At 55.2% G+C, this 24,599-nt stretch overlaps 1 protein-coding gene across 14 annotated transcripts in view; it reads left to right on the top strand.

Moving 5' to 3' along the window:
* Window positions 1–24,599, top strand: part of MAPK8IP3 (mitogen-activated protein kinase 8 interacting protein 3) — a 63,265-nt gene that overhangs the window by 11,873 nt on the left and 26,793 nt on the right. For 6 of the 14 annotated variants that reach the window (XM_033236213.1, XM_033236214.1, XM_033236207.1 and 3 more), the window contains exons 2-5: window positions 7,941–8,061; window positions 12,497–12,567; window positions 12,847–12,938; window positions 22,244–22,388. In XM_033236213.1, the coding sequence (XP_033092104.1) occupies window positions 7,941–8,061; window positions 12,497–12,567; window positions 12,847–12,938; window positions 22,244–22,388 (429 nt within the window). The other 8 variants (XM_033236212.1, XM_033236206.1, XM_033236210.1 and 5 more) reach the window with 4 other exon arrangements.

Below are 24,599 nucleotides of genomic sequence, written 5' to 3'. Positions count from 1 at the left end.
GTAGTTCTTTTATTTTTTTATAACCTAGTACTATGCAGGCCCATTCAACAACAATGCTGATAGTTAAAACGTTATTTTTCTCAGCTCTGTTCATATTTTGTAATCGTGCTTTATAGACTTAAATTCATCTCTCTTCCCCAAGTCCCCACCACTGAAAATTCTTAGTTCTCTCTCTCTATTTTTTCTTTTTTTTCCTGAGATGGAGTCTTGTTCTGTCACCCAGGCTGGAGTGCAGTGGCGCTATCTCGCCTCACTGCAAGCTCCGCTTTCCAGGTTCATGCCATTCTCCTGCCTCAGCCTCCTGAGTAGCTGGGACCATAGACGCCTGCCATCACCACGCCTGGGTAATCTTTTTTGTATCTTTAGTAGAGATGGGGTTTCACCTTGTTAGGATGGTTTCGCTCTCCTGACCTCATGATCCGCCCATCTCAACCTCCCAAAGTGCTGGGACTACAGGCGTGAGCCACCATGCCCGTCTGAAAATGCTTGGTTCTCTTAAATCAGAAGTAAATGGTTTTTTTTTCTTTTCTTTTTTTTTTTTGAGACAGAGTTTCACTCTTGTCGCCTGGGCTGGAGTGCAATGTCATGGCCTCAGCTCACTGAAACCTCTACCTCCTGGGTTCAAGAGATTCTCCTGCCTCAGCCTCCCGAGTAGCTAGGATTACAGGCATGCACCACCATGCCCGCCTAATTTTGTATTTTTAGTAGAGACAGGGTTTCACCACGTTGGCCAGGCTGGTCTTGAACTCCTGATCTCAGGTGATCCCCCCACCTCGGCCTCCTAAAGTGCTGGGATTACAGGCGTAAGTCACCGCGCCTGGCCAAGGTTTTTTTTTTTTTTTTTTTTTTTTTGAGACGGAGTTTCGCTCTTATTGCCCAGGCTGGAGTGCAATGGCGCAATCTTGGCTCACTGCAACCTCTGCCTCCCGAGTTCAAGTGATTCTCCTGCCTCAGCCTCCCTAGTAGCTGGGATTACAGGCATGCACCACCACGCCCAGCTAATTTTGTATTTTTGAGTAGAGATGGGGTTTCTCCATGTTGGTCAGGCTGGTCTCGAACTCCCGACCTCAGGTGATCCACCCACCTCAGCCTCCCAAAGATGCTCAGGGCTAGACTAATGCTGGGATTACAGGCGTGAGCCACCGCGCCTGGCCAATGATCTTTAAATAAAAATATTCTCTGGGCCAGGTGCAGTGGCTCACACCTGTAATACCAGCGCTTTGGGTAGCCAAGGCAGGCAGATTCCTTGAGGTCAGGAGTTCAAGAGCAGCCTGGCCAACGTGGTGAAGCCCTGTCTCTACTAAAAATACAAAAGTTGGTCAGGTGCAGTGGCTTACGCCTGTAATCCCAGCATTTTGGGAGGCCGAGGCAGGCAGATCACAAGGTCAGGAGATCGAGACCATCCTGGCTAACTCGGTGAAACCCCGTCTCTACTAAAACTACAAAAAATTAGCCAGGCGAGGTGGCGGGCGCCTGTAGTCCCAGCTACTCAGGAGGCTGAGGCAGGAGAATGGCGTGAACCCGGGAGGCGGAGCTTGCAGTGAGCCGAGATCGCGCCACTATACTCCAGCCTGGGCAACAGAGTGAGACTCCGTCTCAAAAAAAAAAAAAAAAAAGGTTAGCAGGGCATGGTGGTGGGCGCCTATAATCCCAGCTACTCAGAGGTTGAGGCAGGAGAATCGCTTGAACCTGGGAGATGGAGGTTGCAGTGAGCCAAGATCTCACTACTGCACAGCAGCCTGGGCAACAGAGCCGTCTCCAAAAAAAATAAATAAATAAGAATTTTCCAGCGTCCAGTCCCAAAAGCCCCATCAGAGGACTCTTCACTTCCTCGAGATGAGTTTTCTGTCACCCCAAGTCTAGCCCTGAGCATCTTCTCACTGAAATCAACAACTCAACCTTAGGGGCTGGGCGAGGTGACTCACACCTGTAGTCGCTGTGCTGCGGGAGGCTGTGGCAGAAGGATTGCTTGAGCCCAGTAGGTCAAGGCTGCAGTGAGCCTTGGTCATGCTGCTCTACTCCAGTCTGGATAACAGAGCAAGACCCATCTCCATAGAGCAAGACCCCATCTCAAGCAGTCTTCCTGCCTCAACCTCCCAAGTAGCTGGCACTATGGGCATGCAACAGTATGCCCAGCTAATTATTTTTTGCAAAGGTAGGGTCTTATTATATTGCCCAGACTGGGCTCGAACTCTGAGCCTCAAGTGGCACTCCTGCCTCAGCCACCAAAAGTGCTGGGATTACAGATGTGAGCCACTGTGCCCGGCCTGAGACCCCATCTTTAAAAAAAAAAAAAAATGGCCCCTTGCTAAGGGGCAGAGACCTGGTGCTTTCTGACAGGTAAGTTGCATAACCAAAAAATAAATATGTGTGTAGGTGAATCAAAATGATTCTCAAATTAATCTAGAAGGAAAAATTAGGAATAACCAAGAAAATGTTGAAAAGGAAGATGTAAGAGGGAGAGCAGATATTAGATACTAGAAGGTACCGTAACACCACAACACCAATTTAAAAACCTGTGGTGCTGGCTCCGAAACAGACTGAAATATGGCCAGGCACAGTGGCTCATGCTTGTAATCCCAACACTCTGGGAGGCTGAGAGGGGATCGCTTGAACCCAGGAGTTTGAGATCAGCCTGGCTAACATAGGGAGACCCTATCTCTACAGGAAAAACACAAAAATTAGCCCAATGTGGTGGTGGCATGTGCCTGTGTTCCCAGCTGCCCGGGAGACTGAGATGGGAGGATTCCTTGAGCCCACGAGGTCAAGGCTACAGTGAGCCTTGACTGTGCCACTGCACTCTAGCCTGGGTGACAGAGCAAGACCCTGTCCCAAAAAAATTGAAAAATAAAAGTAAAGGGAAAAAAAGCCTCATTAAAAAAAAAAAAAGTATGAAAGAAATGTTGAGAGTTCTACAAAATGGCTCTGTCCCACTTTTTGTGGGGAGTGTAAAGTTGGGACACCTCTGAAGAGTCACTTAGCAGTGCATGACCACATCCTCGGAGAGCAGAGGCCAGCAGGCGGAGGTACAAAGACGTATGCGCACACAGCTTTTTGTGTTTGTTTGTTTTTCTTTTGAGACAGAATCTCGCTCTTGTTGCCCAGGCTGGAGTGCAATGGCACGATCTTGGCTCACTGCAACCTAGGTTCAAGCAATTCTCCTACCTCAGCCTCCGGAGTAGCTGGGATTACAGGCGCATACTGCCACGCCCCGCTAATTTTTTATATTTTTAGTAGAGACGGGGGTTTCACCGTGCTGGCCAGGCTGGTCTTGAACTCCTGACCTCAGGTGACCCACCTGCCTTGGCCTCCCAAAGTGTTAGGATTATAGGCGTGAGCTACCGCACCCGGCCAGCCTTTTTATAATAGCAAACATTTTAAAGCAACCTGAAAGTCCATAAGGAGATAATGGATTGAGCAAACTGTGCTCTACCCACACACTCCCAGCAGAACACACACCTGCCAGAAATGGAGGTGGTAGAATATGCCTGTTGGTGTTGAAAGGCATTTCAATATAAATCAGTGAACAAATCAGGTTACAAGCACTGTGTACAAGATGATCGCACATCTGCTCTATGCACACACATACAAATCCAGAAGCACGTCACACAATTTTAACTGACCCTATAGACAGAGCCTTGTAATTTAAAATTTTTTCTGTTTTTACCTAACACCAATTTTCCTACAAAAACGTACATTGTTTGTATAATTCTTTTCATTTTTTATATAACAGGAAATAAAATTACCTACTTTAAAAAATATCTAGGCTGGGCGTGGGGGCTCATGCCTGTAATCCCAGCATTTTGGGAGGCCAAGGCGGGTGGATCACCTGAGGTCAGGGGTTCGAGGCCAGCCTGGCCAACATGGTGAAACCTCGTCTCTACTAAAAATACAAAGAATTAGCTGGGCATAGTGGTGGGCGCCTGTAATCCCAACTACCTGGGAGGCTGAGGCAGGAGAATCGCTTGCACTCGGCGGGGGAGGTTGCAATGAGCTGAGGTTGTGCCATTGCATTCCAGCCTGGGCAACAAGAGCAAAACTTTGTCTCAAAAAAACAAACAAACAAAACAAGGCCAGGCGTGGTGGCTCACACCTGTAATCCCAGCACTTTGGGAGGCCAAGGTGGGAGGTTTGCTTGAGCTCAGGAGTCTGAGACCAGCCTGGGCAATATAGTGAGACCCTATCTCTACAAAACATTTTTTTTTTTTTTTTTTGAAAGAGAGAGAGGATCTCACTGTCATCCGGGAGTGCAGTGGAACCAGCCTCAGGGCTCACTGTAGCCCTGACCTCCTGGGCTCAGGTGATCCTCCCACCACAGCCTCCCAGCTCACTGGAACTACAGGCAAATGCCATCGTGTTCAGCTAATTTTTTTATTTTTTTGTAGAGACGGGATTTTGCCATGTTGCATCTAACTCCTGGAGTCAATGAGTCCAGTGACCTCGGCCTCCCAAAGTTCTGGGATTACAGGCATGAGCTACCACTCCCTGCCTACAAAAATGTTTTGTTTTTTCGTTTTGTTTTGTTTTGTTTTTTGGAGACAGAGCCTCACTCTGTTGCCTGGGCTGGAGTGCAGTGGCGGGATCTCAGCTCACTACAACCTCCGCCTCCCAGGTTCAAGTGATTCCCCTGCCTCGCCCTCCCGAGTAACTAGGATTACAGGCGCCCACCACCAAACCCAGCTAATTTTTTTTATTTTTAGTGGAGACGGGGTTTCACCATGTTAGCCAGGATGGTCTCCATCTCCTGAACTCGTGATCCGCCCGCCTCAGCCTCCCAGAGTGCTGGGATTACAGGTGTGAGCCACCGCGCCCAGACAACTTTTTGTTAAAAATTATTATCAGGCTGGGTGTGGTGGCTCACGCCTGTGATCCCAGCACTTTGGGAGGCGGAGGCGGGCGGATCATGAGGTCAGGAGATCGAGACCATTCTAGCTAACACTGTGAAACCCCGTCTCTACTAAAAAACGTAAAAAATTAGCCGGGCGTAGTGGCGGGCGCCTGTAGTCCCAGCTACTGGGGAGGCTGAGGCAGGAGAATGGCGTAAACCCGGGGGGCGGAGCTTGCAGTGAGCTGAGATCCGGCCACTGCACTCCAGCCTGGGCGACAGAGCGAGACTCCGTCTCAAAAAAGAAAAAAAAAATTCTTATCAGTTGATTAATAGCATGTGTGTGTTCTTCATATGCTAGTTGTAGCCACAGTTAATTCAAAACCGCTTATTTTTATTTTTTGTGCTGCTGCACTGAAAAGTCATGCATTTTCCCAGCTGTGGAGTGTTCGTTTTTCTTCATTTTCCTTAAGTTGCATGTGATGCCCGTAACAGAGACCCTTCCTGCTGCCTCCTGCTCCCTGCCTGCCCCTCCCGCCTCCTCTGTGGTTTTCTGCCCTCTCAGTAACTGCACAGGATGAGTCACTTCTTGGGCAGAGCCCCAGTGGTTTCAACACAAAGACCTTTTTAGAAGCTGCTGCTATAGGAAGAAGCGTCGAGGGGCCTAGTATCCGGGTGGGAGAGTGGGTAGAGGTATTATAGGGAACACAGCTGTGGCCACTACCCGTGAATCTTCCAGATCCCGAAAGATGAAATCCACTGCCCGGTTTGTATTCCTGTCTTCTGAGAAATCCTTTGTCTGCAGAACCCAGCTGACGCTGGGTGCAGTCGCTCAGGCCTGTAATCCCAGCACTTTGGGAGGCTGAGGTGGGAGGATCACTTGAGCCCAGGAGTTTGAGACCAACGTGGGAACCATAGCAAGACTAAAAATTTTTTTTTTTTTTTTTTTTTTTGAGATAGAGTCTCGCTCTGTCGCCCAGGCTGAAGTGCAGTGGCGCGATGTCGGCTGACTGCAAGCTCCACCTCCCAGGTTCACGCCATTCTCCTCCTCAGCCTCCCAAGTAGCTGAGATTACAGGCGTGTGCTACCACACCTGGCTAATTTCTGTATTTTTTAGTAGAAACAGGGTTTCACCATGTTGGTCAGGCTGGTCTCGAACTCCTAACCTCAGATGATCTGCCCGCCTCGGCCTCCCAAAGTTCTGGAATGAGGCAGGAGAATCACTTGAACCCGGGAGGTGCAGGTTGTGGTGTATTTTTTAGTAGAAACAGGATTTCACCATATTGGTCACGCTGGTCTCGAACACTCACTCAGGCTGGTGGCTCACAGCGTGAGCCACTGTGCCCAGCCTCTACAAAAAAATTTTTTAAATTAGCCAGGCCTGGTGACACATGCCTGTGGTCCCAGCTACTCAGGAGGTGGAGGCAGGAGGATCATTTGAGACCAGGTGCTCAAGGCTGCAGTGAGTTGTGATCACACCACTGCAGTCCAGCCTCAGAGACGGAGCAAGACTCTGTCTATAAGGCTGGGCGCAGTGGCTCAAGCCTGTAATCCCAGCACTTTGGGAGGCCGAGACGGGTGGATCACGAGGTCAGGAGATCGAGACCATCCTGGCTAACACGGTGAAACCCCGTCTCTACTAAAAATACAAAAAACTAGCCGGGCGAGGTGGCGGGCGCCTGTAGTCCCAGCTACTCCGGAGGCTGAGGCAGGAGAATGGCGTAAAACCCGGGAGGCGGAGCTTGCAGTGAGCTGAGATCTGGCCACTGCACTCCAGCCCGGGCGAAAGAGCAAGACTCCGTCTCAAAAAAAAAAAAAAAAAAAGACTCTGTCTAAAAAAAAAAAAAAAAAAAATGCCGGCTCACGCCTGTAATCCCAGCACTTTGGGAGGCCGAGGTGGGCGAATCACAAAGTCAGGAGATCGAGACCATCCTGGCTAACACAGTGAAACCCCGTCTCTACTAAAAATACAAAAAATTAGCCGGGCAAGGTGGCGGGCGCCTGTAGTCCCAGCTAATCGGGAGGCTGAGGCAGGAGAACGGCGTGAACCCAGGAGGCGGAGCTTGCAGTGAGCCGAGATCGCGCCACTGGACTGCAGCCTGGGTGACAGAGGGAAACTCCGTCTCAAAAAAACCGAAAAAGAACGCCCAGCTGGTATTTATACTTCTTCCAGTGCAATTTCTTGATAATATCCCCCAGTTTTCTACTCTGTATAAACAAGGTGTTAACAGCTGCCTCTCTAGGCTCCTGTAGCAATTACACTCATGGCATCAATGCCTGGCCAGAGGCCTGGCCACACCTGGGGCCTCACTGGCCCCTCTGCTCCTCAGACCTTTCATGAGCGGCTTTTATTTTGCAAAGTGTTTTGTTTTCACTTGGTTTGATAATAATTTTGTCCTGAAACTTACCACATAAGGTTAAGATTCCAGACCTAGACCATTCTCCCTGCCTTTTTATTTAAGGACTAGGAACAAGACTGTGTTGCTGGTTATCCCAGCAACGATGGTGTCCTGAGCTGAGTTGCAACTGAGATGCAGAAAAGTAGGCTCAACCTTGTTCTGAGGCGTGGAGTTGAGAGGAGTCAGATGGCTCCATTGCAAACAGGACTGGCTGCATGCTCATGGATCCCAGTGCATAAATGGAAACACAGGGCTCTGTGTTCAAAAATTAGCAAACATTTCAAGATGGCAGCAGCCAACCCAAGCATGGAGCCTTCTGAGTGCAGTAGGTCCTGCATTGCTGCCCGGGTCTCGTGCAGCCATGAAGACGGCCATAATTGGAAACAACAGGCTCCCTTCACAGCAAATCCTCCCTGGACAGGAGACTGCTGGCATCTCCCGGGGTTGTGAGCACCGCCAGAGGGAGAGGAGGGTGCAATCATGCAGTCCTGGAGGGCTCTCCCGCCCTGCTCCCATGGCTCCTCACTGTGCCTGAAGAGGGTGGTGACCACAGCCATGTGGCGGGAAGCCCCCATTCTGGCTTGGCCCCTGGCTAGCTTGTGGTCTTGGGGACATCTTTGGCCCCTGGGCCCTCAAAGCCTGTGGTCCTTCAAGTGAAAGGCAGCTGCTCCACACTCACTCATGATGCCTGCTCTTTCCCTCCCTTCCATGCACAGAAATTCATTGAGTTTGAAGATGCTCTGGAACAAGAGAAGAAAGAGCTGCAAATCCAGGTGGAGCACTACGAGTTCCAGACACGCCAGCTGGAGCTGAAGGCCAAGAACTATGCCGATCAGAGTAAGTGGCTGGCGGGAGCCTGGGGGTGCACCTGATGGGCGCTGCCCTGGGACGGCTCTGGCTGGGGAGGACATGGGGCACCTTCTACACAAGGGGACGAGAGGAATCCCAGTGGGAGCCTCAGCTATGTACTCCAGCTCTTTGCACTGCTGCCTGTTTCTGTAATGGGCCCTAAATTGTGTGTGGACATAAGTAAATAAGGTCCCTGTGGCCCAGAGCACTTTTGCTTCAGAGTGGATTCTGACCCCCAGATCACAAGTCTGTGGTCCTGAAGGTCCTTCCTGCACCTTTTGAACAGAGCTCCTGCAGCCCCTGGGTCCCCACCTCTCCGCACTGCTGTGGAGTGATGGCTCCTTCTCAGGCAGGAGGGTGGGCCCAGTGGTGTAGCCCCACTGGAGTGACAGCACCTAGGTGGGGGCACAGCTGATCAGGGTGTCTGTCCCCTGCAAGGCAAAGTGGCAAGAGGGGTTTATTATTATTATTATAAGAACAATTGGTTTACTTATCTTTGCTTCAACTCTACTGTCAATGTTATAGGCCAGGCGTGATGGCATGTGCCGGTGGTCTCAGCTGGGCTGACGTTGAGGCTGCAGTGTGGGCACAGAGAGACTCCATCTCTGAAAAAAAAAGAAAAAACAGGCCGGGCGCGGTGGCTCAAGCCTGTAATCCCAGCGCTTTGGGAGGCCGAGACGGGTGGATCACGAGGTCAGGAGATCGAGACCATCCTGGCTAACACGGTGAAACCCCGTCTCTACTAAAAATACAAAAAACTGGCCGGGCGCGGTGGCTCAAGCCTGTAATCCCAGCACTTTGGGAGGCCGAGGCGGGCGGATCACGAGGTCAGGAGATCGAGACCATCCTGGCTAACACTGTGAAACCCCATCTCTACTAAAAAATACAAAAAACTAGCCGGGTGAGGTGGCAGGCGCCTGTAGTCCCAGCTACTCCGGAGGCTGAGGCAGGAGAATGGCCTAAACCCGGGAGGCGAAGCTTGCAGTGAGCTGAGATCCGGCCACTGCACTCCAGCCCGGGCGACAGAGCAAGACTCCGTCTCAAAAAAAAAAAAAAAAAAAAAAAATACAAAAAACTTGTCGGGCGAGGTGGCAGGCGCCTGTAGTCCCAGCTACTCCGGAGGCTGAGGCAGGAGAATGGCGTAAACCCGGGAGGCGGAGCTTCCAGCGAGCTGAGATCCGGCCACTGCACTCCAGCCCAGGCAACAGAGCGAGACTCCGTCTCAAAAAAAAAATGCAAAAAAAAAGAAGAAAAAACAAAAGGGCCGGGCGCGGTGGCTCACGCCTGTAATCCCAACACTTTGGGAGGCCAAGGCGGGTGGATCACCTGAGCTCAGGATTTCGAGACCAGCCTGGCCAATATGGCGAAACCCCATCTCTACTAAAAATACAAAAATTAGCCAGGCATGGTGGCACACACCTGTAGTCCCAGCTACTAACTGGGCTGAGGCAGGAAGATCGCTTGAACCCAGGAGGTGGAGGTTGCAGTGAGCCAAGATCATGCCATTGCACTCCAGCCTGGGTGACGGAGTGAGACTCCGTCTCAAAAAAGAAAAAATTTAAAAAAGAAGAAGTGATGATTTCCTGTGTAATTTTCCTTTTCTGTAATTAGATGTTTTGTTTTGTTTGGAGACAGAGTTTCACTCTTTTCGCCCAGGCTGGAGTGCAATGGTGTGATCTCAGCTCACTGCAACCTCTGCCTCCCGGGTTCAAGTGATTCTCCTGCCTCAGCCTCCCGAGTAGCTGGGATTACAGCACCTGCCACCTCGCCCGGCTAATATTTTGTATTTTTAGGAGAGACAGGGTTTCACTGTGTTAGCCAGGACAGTCTCGATCTGACCTCGTGATCCGCCTGCCTTGACCTCCCAAAGTGCTGGGATTACAGGAGTGAGCCACCATACCTGGCCCCAGATGTTTTAATAATTGCAACTGATCCGGCTGCGGTTTCCCTAGCTACCTCAACAGCAGGTTCCTTCATCTCTGAAAAGTTAAGATCAAATTGGGGAAAGAAACTGTTTCCATATGTTAGACCTACTGCTATCCCCAGCCAAGGCCTAAAGGCTGCTGTGCTGACGGTGACCTGCTGACGAGTCTGGGGCCAGAGGGTGACCGCAGTGGCAGCTTCCACACACAGTTGAACACACTGGCATTCACAGCGCAGAGCAAGCCTAAGGGCCGCGCTGAGCATACCTAGGTCATGCCTTTCCATAATTACAGAGTCTCTCCTGGCCCCTCAGCTTTCAGTGCATTTCGTGTATGAAACATTCTTAGCTCTCGTCTTAGAAGGAGAAAAACATAAGCTCAAATTACAGGCAGGGCTGGGAACAGTGGTTCACACCTGTAACTTCCACACTTTGGGAGGCCGAGGTGGGAGGATCCCTTGAGCTCAAGAGTTCAAGACCAGCCTGGGCAACCTGGTGAAACCCCATCTCTACAAAAAATACAAAAATTAGCTGGTCATGGTGGCTCACAGACTTGTGGGCCCAGCTACTTGGGAGGCTGAGGTAGAGGATTGCTCAAACGCAGGAGGCAGAGGCTGCCGTAAGCCTTCATCACACCACTGCACCCTAGCCTGGGTGACAGAGAGAGACCCTGTCTCAAAAAAAAGGAAATCAAATTACAGGCTGAGGCTGTTCACTGGGCCGGCACCAGGAGTGGGGACCAGATGAGGGCAGAGAGCCGGCCCCAGGCTCCCTCCAGGTGGTGGCTATGCTCTGCCCCGGCGGGAGCTCACAGAGAGGCTGCGGGGCTCTGATCCCACACAGACAGGCAGCCCCTCCCGCGGCCACAGCTGTTGCTGGGGTCAGCACAAACCTGGGATGGCTGATTGGCTCCCTCGTCCAGCAGCCAGTTACATGTGTGTAGCGTGCACTGTCTATAACTCGTGTGCTGTGTGCGGCATCTGTGAGTGTTGAGTGCTCTGTTTGGCAACTGAGTTGTGTGCTGTGTGGAGCGTCTGTGTGTCGTGTGCTGTGTGCGGTGTCTGAGTTGTGTGCTGTGTGTGGCGTCTGAGTTGTGTGCCGTGTGCGGCATCTGTGTGTCGTGTGCTGTGTGCGGGTCTGTGAATTGTGCACTGCGTGCAGCGTCTGAGTGTCTATGTGCGTGCATTGTGTGCTGTGTGCGGCTTCTGTGTGAGTTGTGTGCTGTGTGTGGCGTCTGAGTGTCGTGCTTTGTGCAGCATCTGTGAGCTGTGTGTTATTTACTGTGTGTTAGTCACATTTGCTGCGTGCAGCATCTGTTAGTCACATGTGTCGGGTGTCGTGTCTGTAAGTCCTGTGTTGTGTGCAGTGTGTGTACGACGTGTCAGGTGTGGCATCTGTGAGTTATGCTGTTGGGTGCTGTGTCTAAGTCACGTGTGTCAGGTTTGATATCTGCAAGCACCTCCGGCTCCTTAGGGAAGACCAGACTGATCGCTTGGCACTGACGCCTGTGCTGCTCCTCTGGATGGGATCCCCATGCTGGCAGCGCAGCCTCCCTGGGTACCTGGTAGAGATGCAAGAGCCCAGCGTAGGCAGCCGCAGCCTCCAAGGCTATGCCGGTCCAGCTACCCCCCAGGCCCCAGAGCAGGATGGCCAGAGTGAGATGTTGAACCACATAATCTGTGAAGTCATTTCCCAAACAGACACCAGAAAGCCGGGGAGGATGGGAGGGCAGCATGCTGAGGACAGGGCACAAGCTGGTGGAGGACCTTACCATGTGCTCCCCGGGGCTGTCTCTCACCTCACCACGCCAGCCCTCCCCATTGATGTGCTGCAGGACAGAGTTGAGGTTTGAACACAGCCATGGAGGCGGCCATCAGGCCGGGGGCACGCTTGCTCCATCAGCATGACGTGGAGTGGGGTCCCGTAGGTGCGGATGCCCATCGGCCTGTCATGCTGCTTCTGCATCTCTTGGGCAGAGCACATCTGGGGCCAGAGGGGACCATGTTGGTGTCACGGGGGGCCTCCCATTTAAGGGAGACGTGACTGTCAGCCCAGAAGGTGCACGGTCATGATTGGTCTCCCCAGCCCTTGGCATGTGTGCGGGACCCCGCTGCTTGTTCTGCCAGGCACGTCCCTTTGACTTGTCTTGGAGGTTACTCACTTTGAATCCCGCCTCCTCCCACAAGCTTCTTGTGCACCTGTTCCCGTGCCTGGCGTGCCTGGGTTTTGCCTGCATCTCAGGCTCCTGGCTGACTTTAGCACAGAGAGCGCCTGTGGGTTTCCCCACCCCCATATTTAACTCCCAACAGAGCCGAGTGTTCTCCCATGGCACAGTGCGCACACAGCAGCCCCCCAGACAGCCCTGTACTTGCAGGGCTGCTGCTGGTTGCCCCAGGCCCCAGCCTTGTCCTGGAACCCTCTCCCTCCACGGTTACAACGCAGAGGAGTTCAGGGCCATCGAGAAGCGGCTTGTGCGGCTCAGACAGTGATTGTGTTTTCCAGTTTCCCGGTTGGAGGAGCGGGAGTCGGAGATGAAGAAGGAGTATAATGCCCTACACCAGCGGCACACAGAGGTGGGTGCCCAGAGGCAGGCGCAGAGGCAAGGGTTCGAGAGGGGGCCGCAGCCTGATGCCTGCGACTCTTGCGGACTGTGGTTTTCTTCCCTAGTGGGTCCCTTTTCTGGCATTTGCTGCCAGGCTTGAAGGCTGCCAGCCTCAGGCTGGTTAGATTCCCCTCCAGGATGCTGTCTTGATTTCTGCCCCCACAGGGCAGCCGGAAAAGCCTCACAGGTTAGAGAGGGGAGGGAGAGAGCCCCGACGGCAGAGCTAATGCAGACGTTTCCCTCCTCGCAGATGATACAGACCTACGTGGAGCACATCGAGAGGTCCAAGATGCAGCAGGTCGGAGGAAACAGCCAGACCGAGAGCAGCCTGCCGGGGCGGAGGTATGCGGGGCGCGGCGGGCGGAGGTGTGCAGGGCAGGGATGGGCCCGGGTCATGGTGCTTGTTATGGCCCACGCTCTGGGCTCAGGACGACAGGGAGCGCTGTGGAGCCCCAGGAGGAGGGAGCTGGTTGGAGCGTGGCTGAGCAGTGATGTGGGGGCTGCCCTGGGCGACGGGCCTGTGTGGAGCCCCTGTGCTCCTTCTGCTTGGCCCACAGTTCAGTCAGGGAGGCCCCAGGAAGCTTGCACACATTTAACCCCTGCTATCCACAGATTCTGTTTGCAAATTCATCTACTCACTAAAATGTATCTGTGACCTCAGCCGGGCACAGTGACTTATGCCTGTAATCCTAGAACTTTGGGAGGCCAAGGCGGGAGGATTACTTGAGCCCAGGAGTTCGAGCTCAGCTTGGGCAACCAGCAAGATCTTGTCTTTACAAAAAAAAAAAAAAAACAAGTGTTTAAAAATTAACTGAGCATGGGGTGGCACTTCTAGGACATACTGCCTCAAATAACTGCCTGTAGTCGCAGCTACTCAGGAGGCCGAGAGAGGAGGATAGCTTGAGCCCAGGGGCTGGAGGCTGCAGTGATCTACAGTCGCGCCTCTACACGCCCGCCTGGGCAGCGGAGTGAGCCCCTGTCTCTACAAAATAAAATAAGAAAATCATCTGCTCATGTGAGGTCAAAGAATAAACAACAAAAAAAGAGGCTGGCATGGTGGCTCACGCCTGTAATTCCAGCCCTTTGGGAGGCTGAGGTGGGTGAATCACTTGAGGTCAGGAGCTCAAGACTAGCCTGACCGATGTGGTGAAACGCTGTCTCTATTAAAAATACAAAAATTAGACTGGGCGCAGTGGCTCAAGCCTGTCATTCCAGCACTTTGGGAGGCCAAGGCAGGCAGATCACAAGATCAGGAGATCGAGACCATCCTGGCTAACACAGTGAAACCCCGTCGCTACTAAAAATACAAAAAATTAGCCGGGAGTGGTGGCAGGTGCCTGTAGTCCCAGCTACTCTGGACACTGAGGCAGGAGAATCACTTGAACCTGGGAGGCAGAGGTTGCAGTGAGCCAAGATCGCACCACTGCACTCCAGCCTGGGCAACAGAGCAAGACTGTGTCTCAAAAGAAAAAAAAAAAAAATTCAGGGTGGGCACAGTGGCTCACACCTGTAATCCCAACACTTTGGAAGCTTGAGGCAGGCAGATCACTTGAGGTCAGGAGTTTGAGACCAGCCTGTCCAACATGGTGAAACCCCGTTCCTACTAAAAATACAAAAATTAGCTGGGTGTGGTGGTGCATGTCTGTAGTCCCAGCTACTCTGGAGGCTGACACAGGAGAATCACCTGAACCCGGGAGGCGGAGGTAGCAGCAAGCCAAGATCGTACCACCACGCTCCAGCCTGGGTGCTAGAGTGAGAGCCTATCTCAAAAAAGAAAGAAAGGAAGTCAGTGCTCAGAGCACTTCACAGTCCCTTGCAGACAGGCACACAGTAGGAGAGATGGGAGTGCCTGTGCTGGCTCCCCACAGAGGCGGACAAAGCGATGTTCTGCCCCCTGTTCGGCTCCTGTCCGGATGCCTGGGGAGGAGACAGGAGGGCCAGACAGTGTCACGTGTCGTGCATGAGGCCAGTGCTGGGGCCAGTACCAGGGGGCTCCAAGCCCAGCTGTGACACCAGTTAGTGGGGTGGTCAGTCACCCTATATTTCCAACCTCCTTTTCGCTTTTGTAAAATAAAGGAAATAGAACTGACCGGGATGCATTGCTTTGAGGACTTGAGGTCACAATCTTATACGCATACCCACATGTGTACATATTTCCCCTCGGGGCAATGGTTTAGTGTTTGTGGGACTTTCTAGAACATTCTGCCTCAAATAACTGACTGTGTGGATGAGCCGGGAGCCTTGGCCAGCCCTGTACTGAGTCTCATTCCTTCCACAGGGTGGGGATATCGGTGGGTTTCCAGGGCTCAGTGCTGCTTTTCCTCAGAGAGCGGGGGGAGCCTGCCCAGATTGGGTTCCTCCCCATTTTCTGTGCCCTTTGAGTCTGGAGAAAGCCGGGCTGCAGGCCCCAGGGAGCAGAGTATCAAAGTTCTTGCCAGGGTATTGCCAGCTCCAGGGGACTGGCCATGGGAGACCAGAGAGGCGACCTGGGCTGGGGAGGTTGTCGCTGTCGTTCTGAGTCTAGCAGCGGGGAGCAGGGGCATGAAGTCAGAAGCCCCTGTGCCACAGAGCTGGGGCAGCTGGAGGCGGGGAAGTCTGTTTCTGCCCCCAAGCCTCCCACAGCCAGGGCTGCGATGGCAAAAGCCTCCCTCACACCCCATCAAGGCCTGGCCAGCTGCGAAAGCTGCTTCGTGCCTGCCTGTTCTGGGGTTACACCTGCAAACGAGAAGGGCCAGGACATCCAGCTCTGGGCTTCATGGGTCATGTTCCGGATGGTACAGGAGAAGCTGTAAGACTCTGCTTCCGAGTCTCTGGACGTGAGAGCAAACGCATGGTGTGTGCGAAGGCCCGGCTGGCCGGGGGGTGCCGTGAAGCCTGCAGCAGCGGGTCCTCAGGCAGTCTCGCTGCTCTCAGCTGGAGGAGGGACCTGCAGTTGTCCTGTGATAAGCACTCGCCCTGAGAATGGGCGGCGCCGGCCATCCGCCCACCCAGAGCACCGTGAGAACCATGCCAGGGCGTGCGGATGCCAGCTTGGCAAGCTGTGAAAGCCTTGCGGTTGTTTCCGTCAGATCCCAGAGTGGGAGATTCTCATTCACAGCTCCCGCTTCATGGCACGCATGCTGGGACATCCTCACCTCTGGCTCTCGGCAGTTGGAAGAGGATTCCCAGCTAACTGGAATTAAAATCTAACCCGGACCCAGGATCTTCGTGTTGTTTTTGTGGGGAGCTGGGGGCAGAGGCGGGCAGTTTGGTCATCCCCCGGGAGCTGCAGCATTCCAGAACCTTCAGCTGCCTCCCTGGCAGCGCAACCTCAGAGAGGAGCACCTCAGAGGCCGTGCCGGAGGGCGCATGGGCAGGAGGAGCCCAGCAACAGTGTGCCCAGTTCATCCCAGATCCCAGAGGTATGACGTGTGAACTCAGGACGCCGGCTGAGAGCCCAGGTTCACAGTCGCAGTGGTCCCCACCCCAGGCCCACAGACCACCCGAGAGGTCCTGAGAGCCCCACGGCCATGTGAGCTCAGCCAAGAGCAGAGGCTGCCCCAGCTCCAGAGCCACCTGACCCTGCCGTCGTCATTGGCCAGGCCAGGCCCACCTGGAAGAGACACGCGGCTGCGGGGCAAGGAGTACTTTGTCCTGCATGTTTCTCTCGTGTGAGGCAGAATGTGGCCCGGGAACCTGCTGTCGAGGTGTCTCCGCGGTACCCAGGGCCCTGAGCTGCATCAGGGCTGGGCACCGCACCCGTCCCTCAGCTCCTCCTGGCGCTGAGAGTTCAGGGGGAAGCCCCACAGTGGTGTACCTCATCCTTGTCAGGGCCCCACTGCTGGGGTCCCCTGTGCAGCTCCACCACAGCTCCTGAAGGCTGTGTCAGGGCTGCTGCGCTCCCTTCAGGGAACCAAACCGTGCCCTCTGGAAGAAGCCCCTCGATCATTTTGTACAGGATGGATCTAGGGCTCTCTCCTGTCAGTGCTGCCACAACCAAGTCCTTCTGTCTGACCTGGCCCCAGCCATTCACTTCCTCTGGGCACACGGGACTTTTGGCACCGGCCGTGGGGGCAATGCCAGCAGCAGTGGCTGTGTGGTGGGGGCCTTCCCCAGCCATGGACCCCGGAGGCCTCCATTTGTGAAGCAGGAGCCCCGCACCTCTGCAGGAGAGGTCTCTTATCCAGATTTACGCCAAAGCTTTGGTTGCCATGACGGGATCCAGCCAGAAAGCACCTGCAGTGGGGTCTGAGCGACTGCATCGCTTCGGCCCCTGGACCTCCTTGCCAGATCTCCATAGCATGTGAGAAGATGTTGGCCCCTTGGGAAGAAGGGGCTGGGGCTGGCGGCCCGGTCTCCCTGAGCGTGCTGTGGCCCTGAGAGGAGCGTGCGCTCCATGGGGGGCAACAGGAGGAGCAGGGCTGTGGCTGGGCTGCCCCTGCCTCCCTCCCTGGCCAGCAGTGGTGCTGAGCTGCATTACCAGCGCACGGAATCGGTTGCGCCTGCTGTTGCAGTGGTAGCATCAAGAGCCACCTCTGGACTGGTGTGTCCCCTGCCTCCCCAGGCTGAGACTCTGGCTGGGAAGGAGAGGGCGGGGCTCATGTGCTGTCTGCCACCTGCCTGCAGATGTGGACGGCAGCCACAGCCTCACATCTCTGAAGGCATGAGCCGGCTGAAGGAGGAAGGCACAGCCCCCTCCCCTATCCCCAGTGCTTGCCTTTGTGGGGTCAGGAGCGCTGGGACAGGCCTTGGTGATCTGTGCTGTTGCTGGGCAGTTGAGCTGGAAGGAGCCCGTCCCTGTTAGACACCTGCTCTCTCTCCTTTGGTGTGGACTCTGACTTGCCACAACCTTTGGTCCCTTGGAGAACACATATTTGAGTCAGTCCCATCTGCTCAGTCAAAACCCCTTGGCTCGCCATGAGGGCACTGTCCATCCTCAGTGCTGAGCGCCATCCCTCCTGACCCAGACAGACATTTTCCTTCACGCCTGGCGTGGCTTCGTGAATGTGTGTCTGGAATGCACTCGGTGTTAAGTGCAAACACCAGGCAGTGTTCTCGGACCACTGCTGCAGAGGGCTTGCGGGCAGGACTGTGTGTGCCTCTGTAGCCGCGTGTGTGCCGTCACCGCGTGCCACGTGTACACATGTGTCGGGCGCTGTCTTGAGACGTTCGCACAGCACACTGAACTGGGGACACGTGGCACTGGCTGAACTGCCACACAGCCCTGTTTCGGGGCCTCTTGTCAAAGCCAAGCGGGCTCGTGTGTCATGTGTCTGTCCCTCGTGGGTGCCTGTGTGTGGCTTCTGTCTCATCAGGGCACGGCGGCCCTGCGTGCCTTGCATCACCACATGCTGGCAGTCCGTGTGAGCATGTGAGCGTCCATGTGAGCGTCCGTGTGAGTGTCCGTGTGAGCATCTCTGAGCGTGTGAGCGTCTGTGTGAGTGTCCGTGTGAGCATGTGACCATCCGTGTGAGCATCCGTGTGTCTGTGTGAGCGTGTGAGCATCCGTGTGAGCATGTGAACGTCCATGTTGAGCGTCCGTGTGAGCATCCGTGTGAGCGTGTGAGCATCCATGTGAGCGTCCGTGTCTGTGTGAGCATGTGACTGTCTGTGTGAGTGTCCGTGTGAGCGTGTGAGCATCCATGTGAGCATGTGACCATCCATGTGAGCGTCCGTGTAAGCATCCGTGTGAGCATCCGAGTGAGCATGTGACCGTCCGTATGACTGTCTATGTGAGCGTGTGACCATCCATATGACCATGTGAGCATCTGTGTGACCGTCCGTGTGAGCGTCCACGTGAGCGGCCATGTGAGCATCCTTGTGAGCATGTGACCGTCTGTGTGAGCATCTATGTGACCGTCCATGTGACCATCCAAGCGTGTGACCATCCATGTGAGTGTCCGAGTGAGCGTGTGACTGTATGACCGTCCATGTGACCGTCCATGTGAGTGTGTGACCATCCGTGTGACCATCCATGTGAGCGTCTGTGTGACCATCCATGTGAGCGTGTGACCGTCCATGTGAGTGTGTGACCATCTGTGTAAGTGTGTTACCATCCATGTGAATGTGTGACCATCCATGTGACTATGTGACCGTCCATGTGAGCATCTGTGTGAGTGTATGACCATCCGTGTGAGCATCCATGTGACCATCCATGTGTGAGTATCCGAGTAAGCATGTGACTGTGAGCGTGTGACCATTCATGTGACCGTCCATATGTCCGTGTGAGTGTGTGACCATTCATGTGACCATGTGTCTGTGTAAGCATGTGACCATCCATGTGAGTGTCCATGTGACTGTCCATGTGAGCATGTGTGTCCGTGTGAGCATGTGACCGTCCATGTGAGTGTCCATGTGGCCATCTGTATGACGGTCCATGTGAGCATGTGACCATCCATGTGAGCGTCCATGTGAGCGTCTATGTGAGCGTCTCACCGTATGTGTGACCGTCCACGTGACCATCTGTGTGAGCGTTTGACCTTCTGTGTGAGCATCCATGTGAGCGTGTGAGCATCCGTGTGACCATCCATGTGACCATCCATGTGAGCATGACCATCTGTGTGTGAGCATCCATGTGACCGTCCATGTGATCGTCCATGTGAGCATGACCATCTGTGTGAGTGTGAGCATCCGTGTGACCGTCCATGTGAGCGTGTGACCGTGTGAGCGGCCGTGTGACAGTGTGAGCATCCATGTGAGCGTGAGTGTCCATGTGACCGTCTGTGTGAGCATGTGACCATCCATGTGAGCATTCATGTGAACGTCCAAGTGAGCATCCATGTGACTGTGTGAGCATGTGAACATCCGTGTGTGTGACCGTCTGTGTGTCTGTATGACCATCTGTGTGACTGTCCATGTGAGCGTGACCATCCGTGTGAGCGTCTGTGTGTGTGACCGTCCATGTGAGCGTGTGACCGTCTGTGTGAGCGTGTGACCATGTGAGCGTCCATATGAGCATCCGTGTGACCATCCGTTTGAGCGTGTGACCGTCCGTGTGAGCGTTCGTGTGAGTGTGTGACCATCCGTTTGGGCGTCTGTGTGACCATCCATGCAGGCGTGTGCACACGCTGCTGCCACGCCATCTAACGCCTGTCTCCTTATCATCACATGCTGACCGTCTGTGTGACTGTCCGTGCGAGCGTGCGACCGTCCATGTGAGCATGTGTGCATGCTGCTGCCCACACCCTCTAACACCTGTCTTCTTGTCTCGCCCTCTGTGCCATGACCACATGCTGACCATCCATGTAGCGTGTGTGCACTCTGCTGCCACGCCCTCTAACGCCTGTCTCCTTGTCTCGCCCTCTGTGCTGTCGCTGCTGTGTGCTGCTGTGTCTGTCGCTGCCCTGCAGTCCTCGCCAGTCGTGGAGGAAAAGGTAAAACCCATGAGGTGTGTCTACTGTGGTGCTGGGGGCCGAACAGCGGGCACATTAGGGCGTCAGTTATCAGCCCAAGATGGCTGCTTGGTCTGCTGTGAGGTGTTTCCTGTGGCAGATGTGAGAGGTCGGAAGGGCCGCCTGGCCGTGTTCATGAGACTGACACTGAGAAGGTGACAACCACTGGGTCCCCTGCACAGCCACGCAGCCAGGCAGCACTGCTCTCCAGGCCGTCCATGCTCTGCCCTCGCTCCACAAGTACTGCCTTGGTCACAGACGAAGGCACAGCGCTGACTCCTGCTAAGGAGGGGTGTGGGTCAGGTGGGGCTGGTGCTGACTCGGGGGCAACAGGCCAAGGAAGGCCCCCCTCTGCATCAGTCGGACCTGGACTCGTCGCCCAGCTCCCTCACTCACCAGCCTGTGTCAGAGCCGGCAGCACACCCATGATCCCAAGGGCAGCGTGATCCCCGAGGGTGGCGTGACCCCTGGGGCAGTGGTCTCTGAACCAGGGAGCATCTGCATCCCCTGAGGGAGCTGTGAGGGCAAATCGGGAGTACGGGGTTAGTCGGCAAACGCTCACAAGCCTGAGGCCAGGGCCTGGGGGCCAGTGGGGAAGAGCAAAGGAAAGAGCGAAGGCAGCTCTTGATCCCGGGTGATTTCCATCGGAGGCGGTGGCCTGGCTGAGCTGCAGCCCGTCATGGAGCTGTGTGGGTGGGAGAGCCGTACGTGCATTCCTTTGGCCTCCTGGGAGGCCAGAGGGCCCTCTGTCCCTGCTGTCCCCTGTAGCATCTGGTGACAGCCGGGACCACATCGGTTTCGGTCTAGGGACTGAAACGTGTCTGATGGCGTCAGGACTGGGCCTCAGGAGAGGCGCTCCCCACACCAGTGTTGGGAGCCCAGTGGAAGTGGGGCCAGGAGGCCCCTGGCGCAGACAGGGCGGTTGAGGCCCAGCCTCCCACTGGATTCATGCTCCCCTGTGCCTGGTGGCTGGCTGCCTTCACGGTGGCCAGGCAACCTCATGGCTATTGCCAGAACAGCTTGAGTGCCATAGACCAGCGGCCAAGATGGCACAGTCCGGTCCCAGCTGGCCCTGGGACCCTTGTGCTACAGGATACGATGTTGTCCTGAATATAACAGACCAGGCGGCCAGTCCCCTGAGCTGTATGCACCCCACAAGGAGAGACCCCTTCCCAGGGTCATTCTCCGGAGCTCCCAGTCAGCAGCACCCACTGCGCTCCCCCATTGCCATCTGCATCCTCCAAGCATGGCCAGAGCAGGTTCCTTGGACCCCTGAGGAAGCTCCCTTCCCGCCCACAGCCTCAGGACTGAGATGTAAGCAGCAGAGGCTGTGGTGCCTGCAGACTCTAAATTCTTGTCCTGAATAGCCCTGAGCAGTGTGGGCTCCAGGGTCGGACTGCGTGGCCTCCCCCCCAGACTTGAGGAGGTGGGGAGTCGGCCTGGCCTCTGGGACCTCTGGGCTGTTGATTGGAAGCCTCCCGTGGAGGAGGACGTGAAGGGAGACCTTAGGCTCCATCCCCGCTCTTGCTTATGGCCCACAGGAGGTCATCCCTAGGGACTGAGCCCACAGCAGGGGGCACCGAGCACTGTCCTGACAGCTCCAGCTCCCAGACACTCCTACTGTCTTGCCAGGCTGTCCAAGGCCAGGCTGTCCCAGGGTCCGTCTTCAGGCTCAGGGCTCCCTGACAGCAGAGAGGATGCGTGGGGAGGGAGAAGGCACCCCTCAGGCTCAGGCTCCGGCTCCGGCAGAAGTGTCAGGGTCAGTCCTTACTCTGCACGTGTCGTGTTCAGATATTTTGCAGTGAGGCAGCCTCACGAACAGGAGCAATGAGGATGGGCAGGAGGGGCCAAGGAGCAAGGCACAGGGGCAGGAAGGCTGGATTCCCTCTGCTGGTGCCGGGGGCAGAGGCAAGGCCGGCAGTAACACCACAGGGAGGCAGGGCTGGGCGCGCAGAAGACCACGGTCCGCAAAGGCATTGCTCATGGTGGCCGCACGGCGCTGACTGTGATGCCGAGTCCCGCGGCCAGCCCTGCTGTGGGGCTTCTCAGCACACGTGGCTTGTGTCCGTTTAAAATTGAACTTAAAAATGAGAAGCTGCAGCATCATGGGAGGGGAAACCCCATGTAGGATCGTAACTGAGTAGATGCTCAAGCTGGGGCTGCGGGCTGGTGTGGAGCGGCCCTGTCACTCAAGGCCTGCTTGCCCTGGGGGGGCTTGGGTTCTCTTCACCGCCACCCTCTAACCATCGCTTTCTCTCCTCTCGCCCCCTATTTCAGCAGGAAGGAGCGCCCCACCTCCCTGAACGTGTTCCCCCTGGCTGACGGCACGGTACGTGCACAGATGGGGGGCAAGCTCGTGCCTGCGGGGGACCACTGGCACCTGAGTGACCTCGGCCAGCTGCAGTCCAGCTCCAGCTACCAGGTTTTGTAGCCGTGCCGTGGAGAGGCTCCTCCCTGTTGCTGGTGCTCGCCGTTCACTGGGGCGGGAGCCCCGTCTGCAGGCAGCCCTTCGCCACTCTCTCTGGGCCACTTGTCCTCTCCCCGCATGTGTGGCAGGATGGAGAAACCCAGCCAGGGTGTCAGGGGCTCAGGCTGCCCAGCAGGCCCTGTGCGGCTGTGGCTGCTCCACGCGGCCTCGCGTCGGCACCTGCTAGTCCAGGCTAGACCTCCCTGCCCTTGGATTGACTACTCTGTAGCTAGGGGTGTCCAGGGCCTGTCAGGATTGAGCTTAGTGACCCTCTCTCAAACCACACCCCCACATAAAGCCTCACCCTCGCCTGGTCTCCAGCCGGACAGCCTGCCCCTGAGGGCTGCGCCTCTGCCCTCGGGGGAACGTCAGTGTCTAGAGTGTGGGGTTTGCCCTCCACTGGCAGAAAGGTGAAGAGAAAGCTCCTTTTCTCTGGGCCCCTCCCTGCCTGTCGCTGGTAACACTTCCTGGGTTCTGGGTTTGAGAAGGCAGAGCCCCGCCCCAGCAGGTACTCATAGCTAGCCAGTGAGTGCACCTCAGAGCGCAGGGGCCCAGAGCCAGGCCACTCGTTCAGGGCCCCAGGTCGCTTACCGCCAGTTTTGGCCTGTGAGCTCACTGGCCTCAGTGCCAGGTAAAGACGGCCGCCTTCCGGGGAAGAGGGGGTGCCCCGGGTCTGGTGGATTTCCCAGTGGGGCCGTCGGAGGATGTCCACAGAGGCAGAGCCCCTGGACCTGTGGGCTGGGTTGGGCTGGTGGATGTGGGGTCTGGGACTTCTCCAGAAGCTTCCTGCAGCACGCTTTGCCAACTGTCATTCCACCCCTGAGTGTCCATCGTGCCTGTGGGGGCTGCTGCAGGCTCCTGCTCTGTCAGCCCACCTGCTGTTGTGCTGCTCTGGGAGGGAGCTCCCCCGTGGCATCTGGGATGCTCGTCCCCAGCACACTCCCCTGTCCTCCCCGTGCTTAGGGCTGGAGAGAGGGCGGCGGGGCTGCAGGCTCCCCAGGCCTTCTGGGCCCAGCCCTCCCACCTGGGCCCACCTCCTCTCACTCTCTCTGGCCCACACTCCCTGGACCTGGAGCTGGGACCTGCCCATAGGCCTCTGAAGACACATCAGCCTCAGCCGGGGGGAGCCCTTGCTTGACGCTCTCTGGCCTCCGGGCTGTCTCCTCAGGCCCGCTCTGGGCCCGCTCTTCTTCTCATGTTGTCTTTCCATTCACCTCCTGCATTGTCCGAGATCGTCTCTCTCTTCATAAATTGTAGTGTTTTATGTTTTCGTTCATAGGTGTGTTTTATTTGATTTTTCTTTATTTTAAATTATTACATTTAAGTTCTTTTTATTTTATGCTCTAGGTTTTGAGGTTTTCTAATTTCATAATTTTTTTGTTGTTTTTTGTTTTGTTTTGTTTTTGTTTTTATGTACTGTATTTTCAGTGTTTTAACCAAACAGTTGTGGCTACTCATGGTGAGGAATGACCGCTAAGAGTTTGGGTTCTTTCAATGCATTTGGAGGTCACTGCTACACGTTGATGTTTAGGAGGTTGAGAGGTTTGCCTTTAGGTAAGTTGTGGCCAGGGGGAGTGTCCCATGGGTAAGTGGTGGCCCTATAGGGTGACAGAGAGCTAGGGGCACCTAGGGGAGGCACAGTCAGACTGCAGAATTCCCCACAGCCACCATGAGGGTCAGGAGCAGGCCGGGGACCCGGCCATGGAGGAAGGTGGCCCAGAAGCGTTTGTCTGATGTGCACAGCTACTCCCTGCCTGGCCACGTGGGGTTCCCTATTTTCTCTCTGCTGGGTGGTAGCAGAGTCCAGTGGGACACCAGGTGCCTGTGACGCATTGGGTAGACAGGTTCTTTGAGAACGTCAGCACAGACTCTTGTGTGAGCGGTACGCGCTTCCTCCAGCATGAGTGGTGACATGAAGAGCAAGGGTTTTCTTCTCAAACTGGGCATAGCTGCAGAGCCACAGCCCATCTCGGACATTTCCACAAAGCCACTCCGGGAGGCGGGCTGCGCCCGTGTGAGGGCTCTCCCTCGGCACTGCTCACCTTTTGGGGCTGGACGCGTATGGCCCTGGGCCGCTGGGACACAGTGGGTGTGGAGCATCATCCCTGGCTTCCACCCACAAATGCCAGGAGCACCCCCTTCATGTGTGACCACAAAAATGTCTCT

This window comes from Trachypithecus francoisi, unplaced genomic scaffold (genome assembly GCF_009764315.1).
Source record: "Trachypithecus francoisi isolate TF-2019V2 unplaced genomic scaffold, Tfra_2.0 Lachesis_group15, whole genome shotgun sequence".
NCBI classification, from domain to species: domain Eukaryota; kingdom Metazoa; phylum Chordata; class Mammalia; order Primates; family Cercopithecidae; genus Trachypithecus; species Trachypithecus francoisi.
This window is presented reverse-complemented; position numbering and strand designations above follow the sequence as displayed.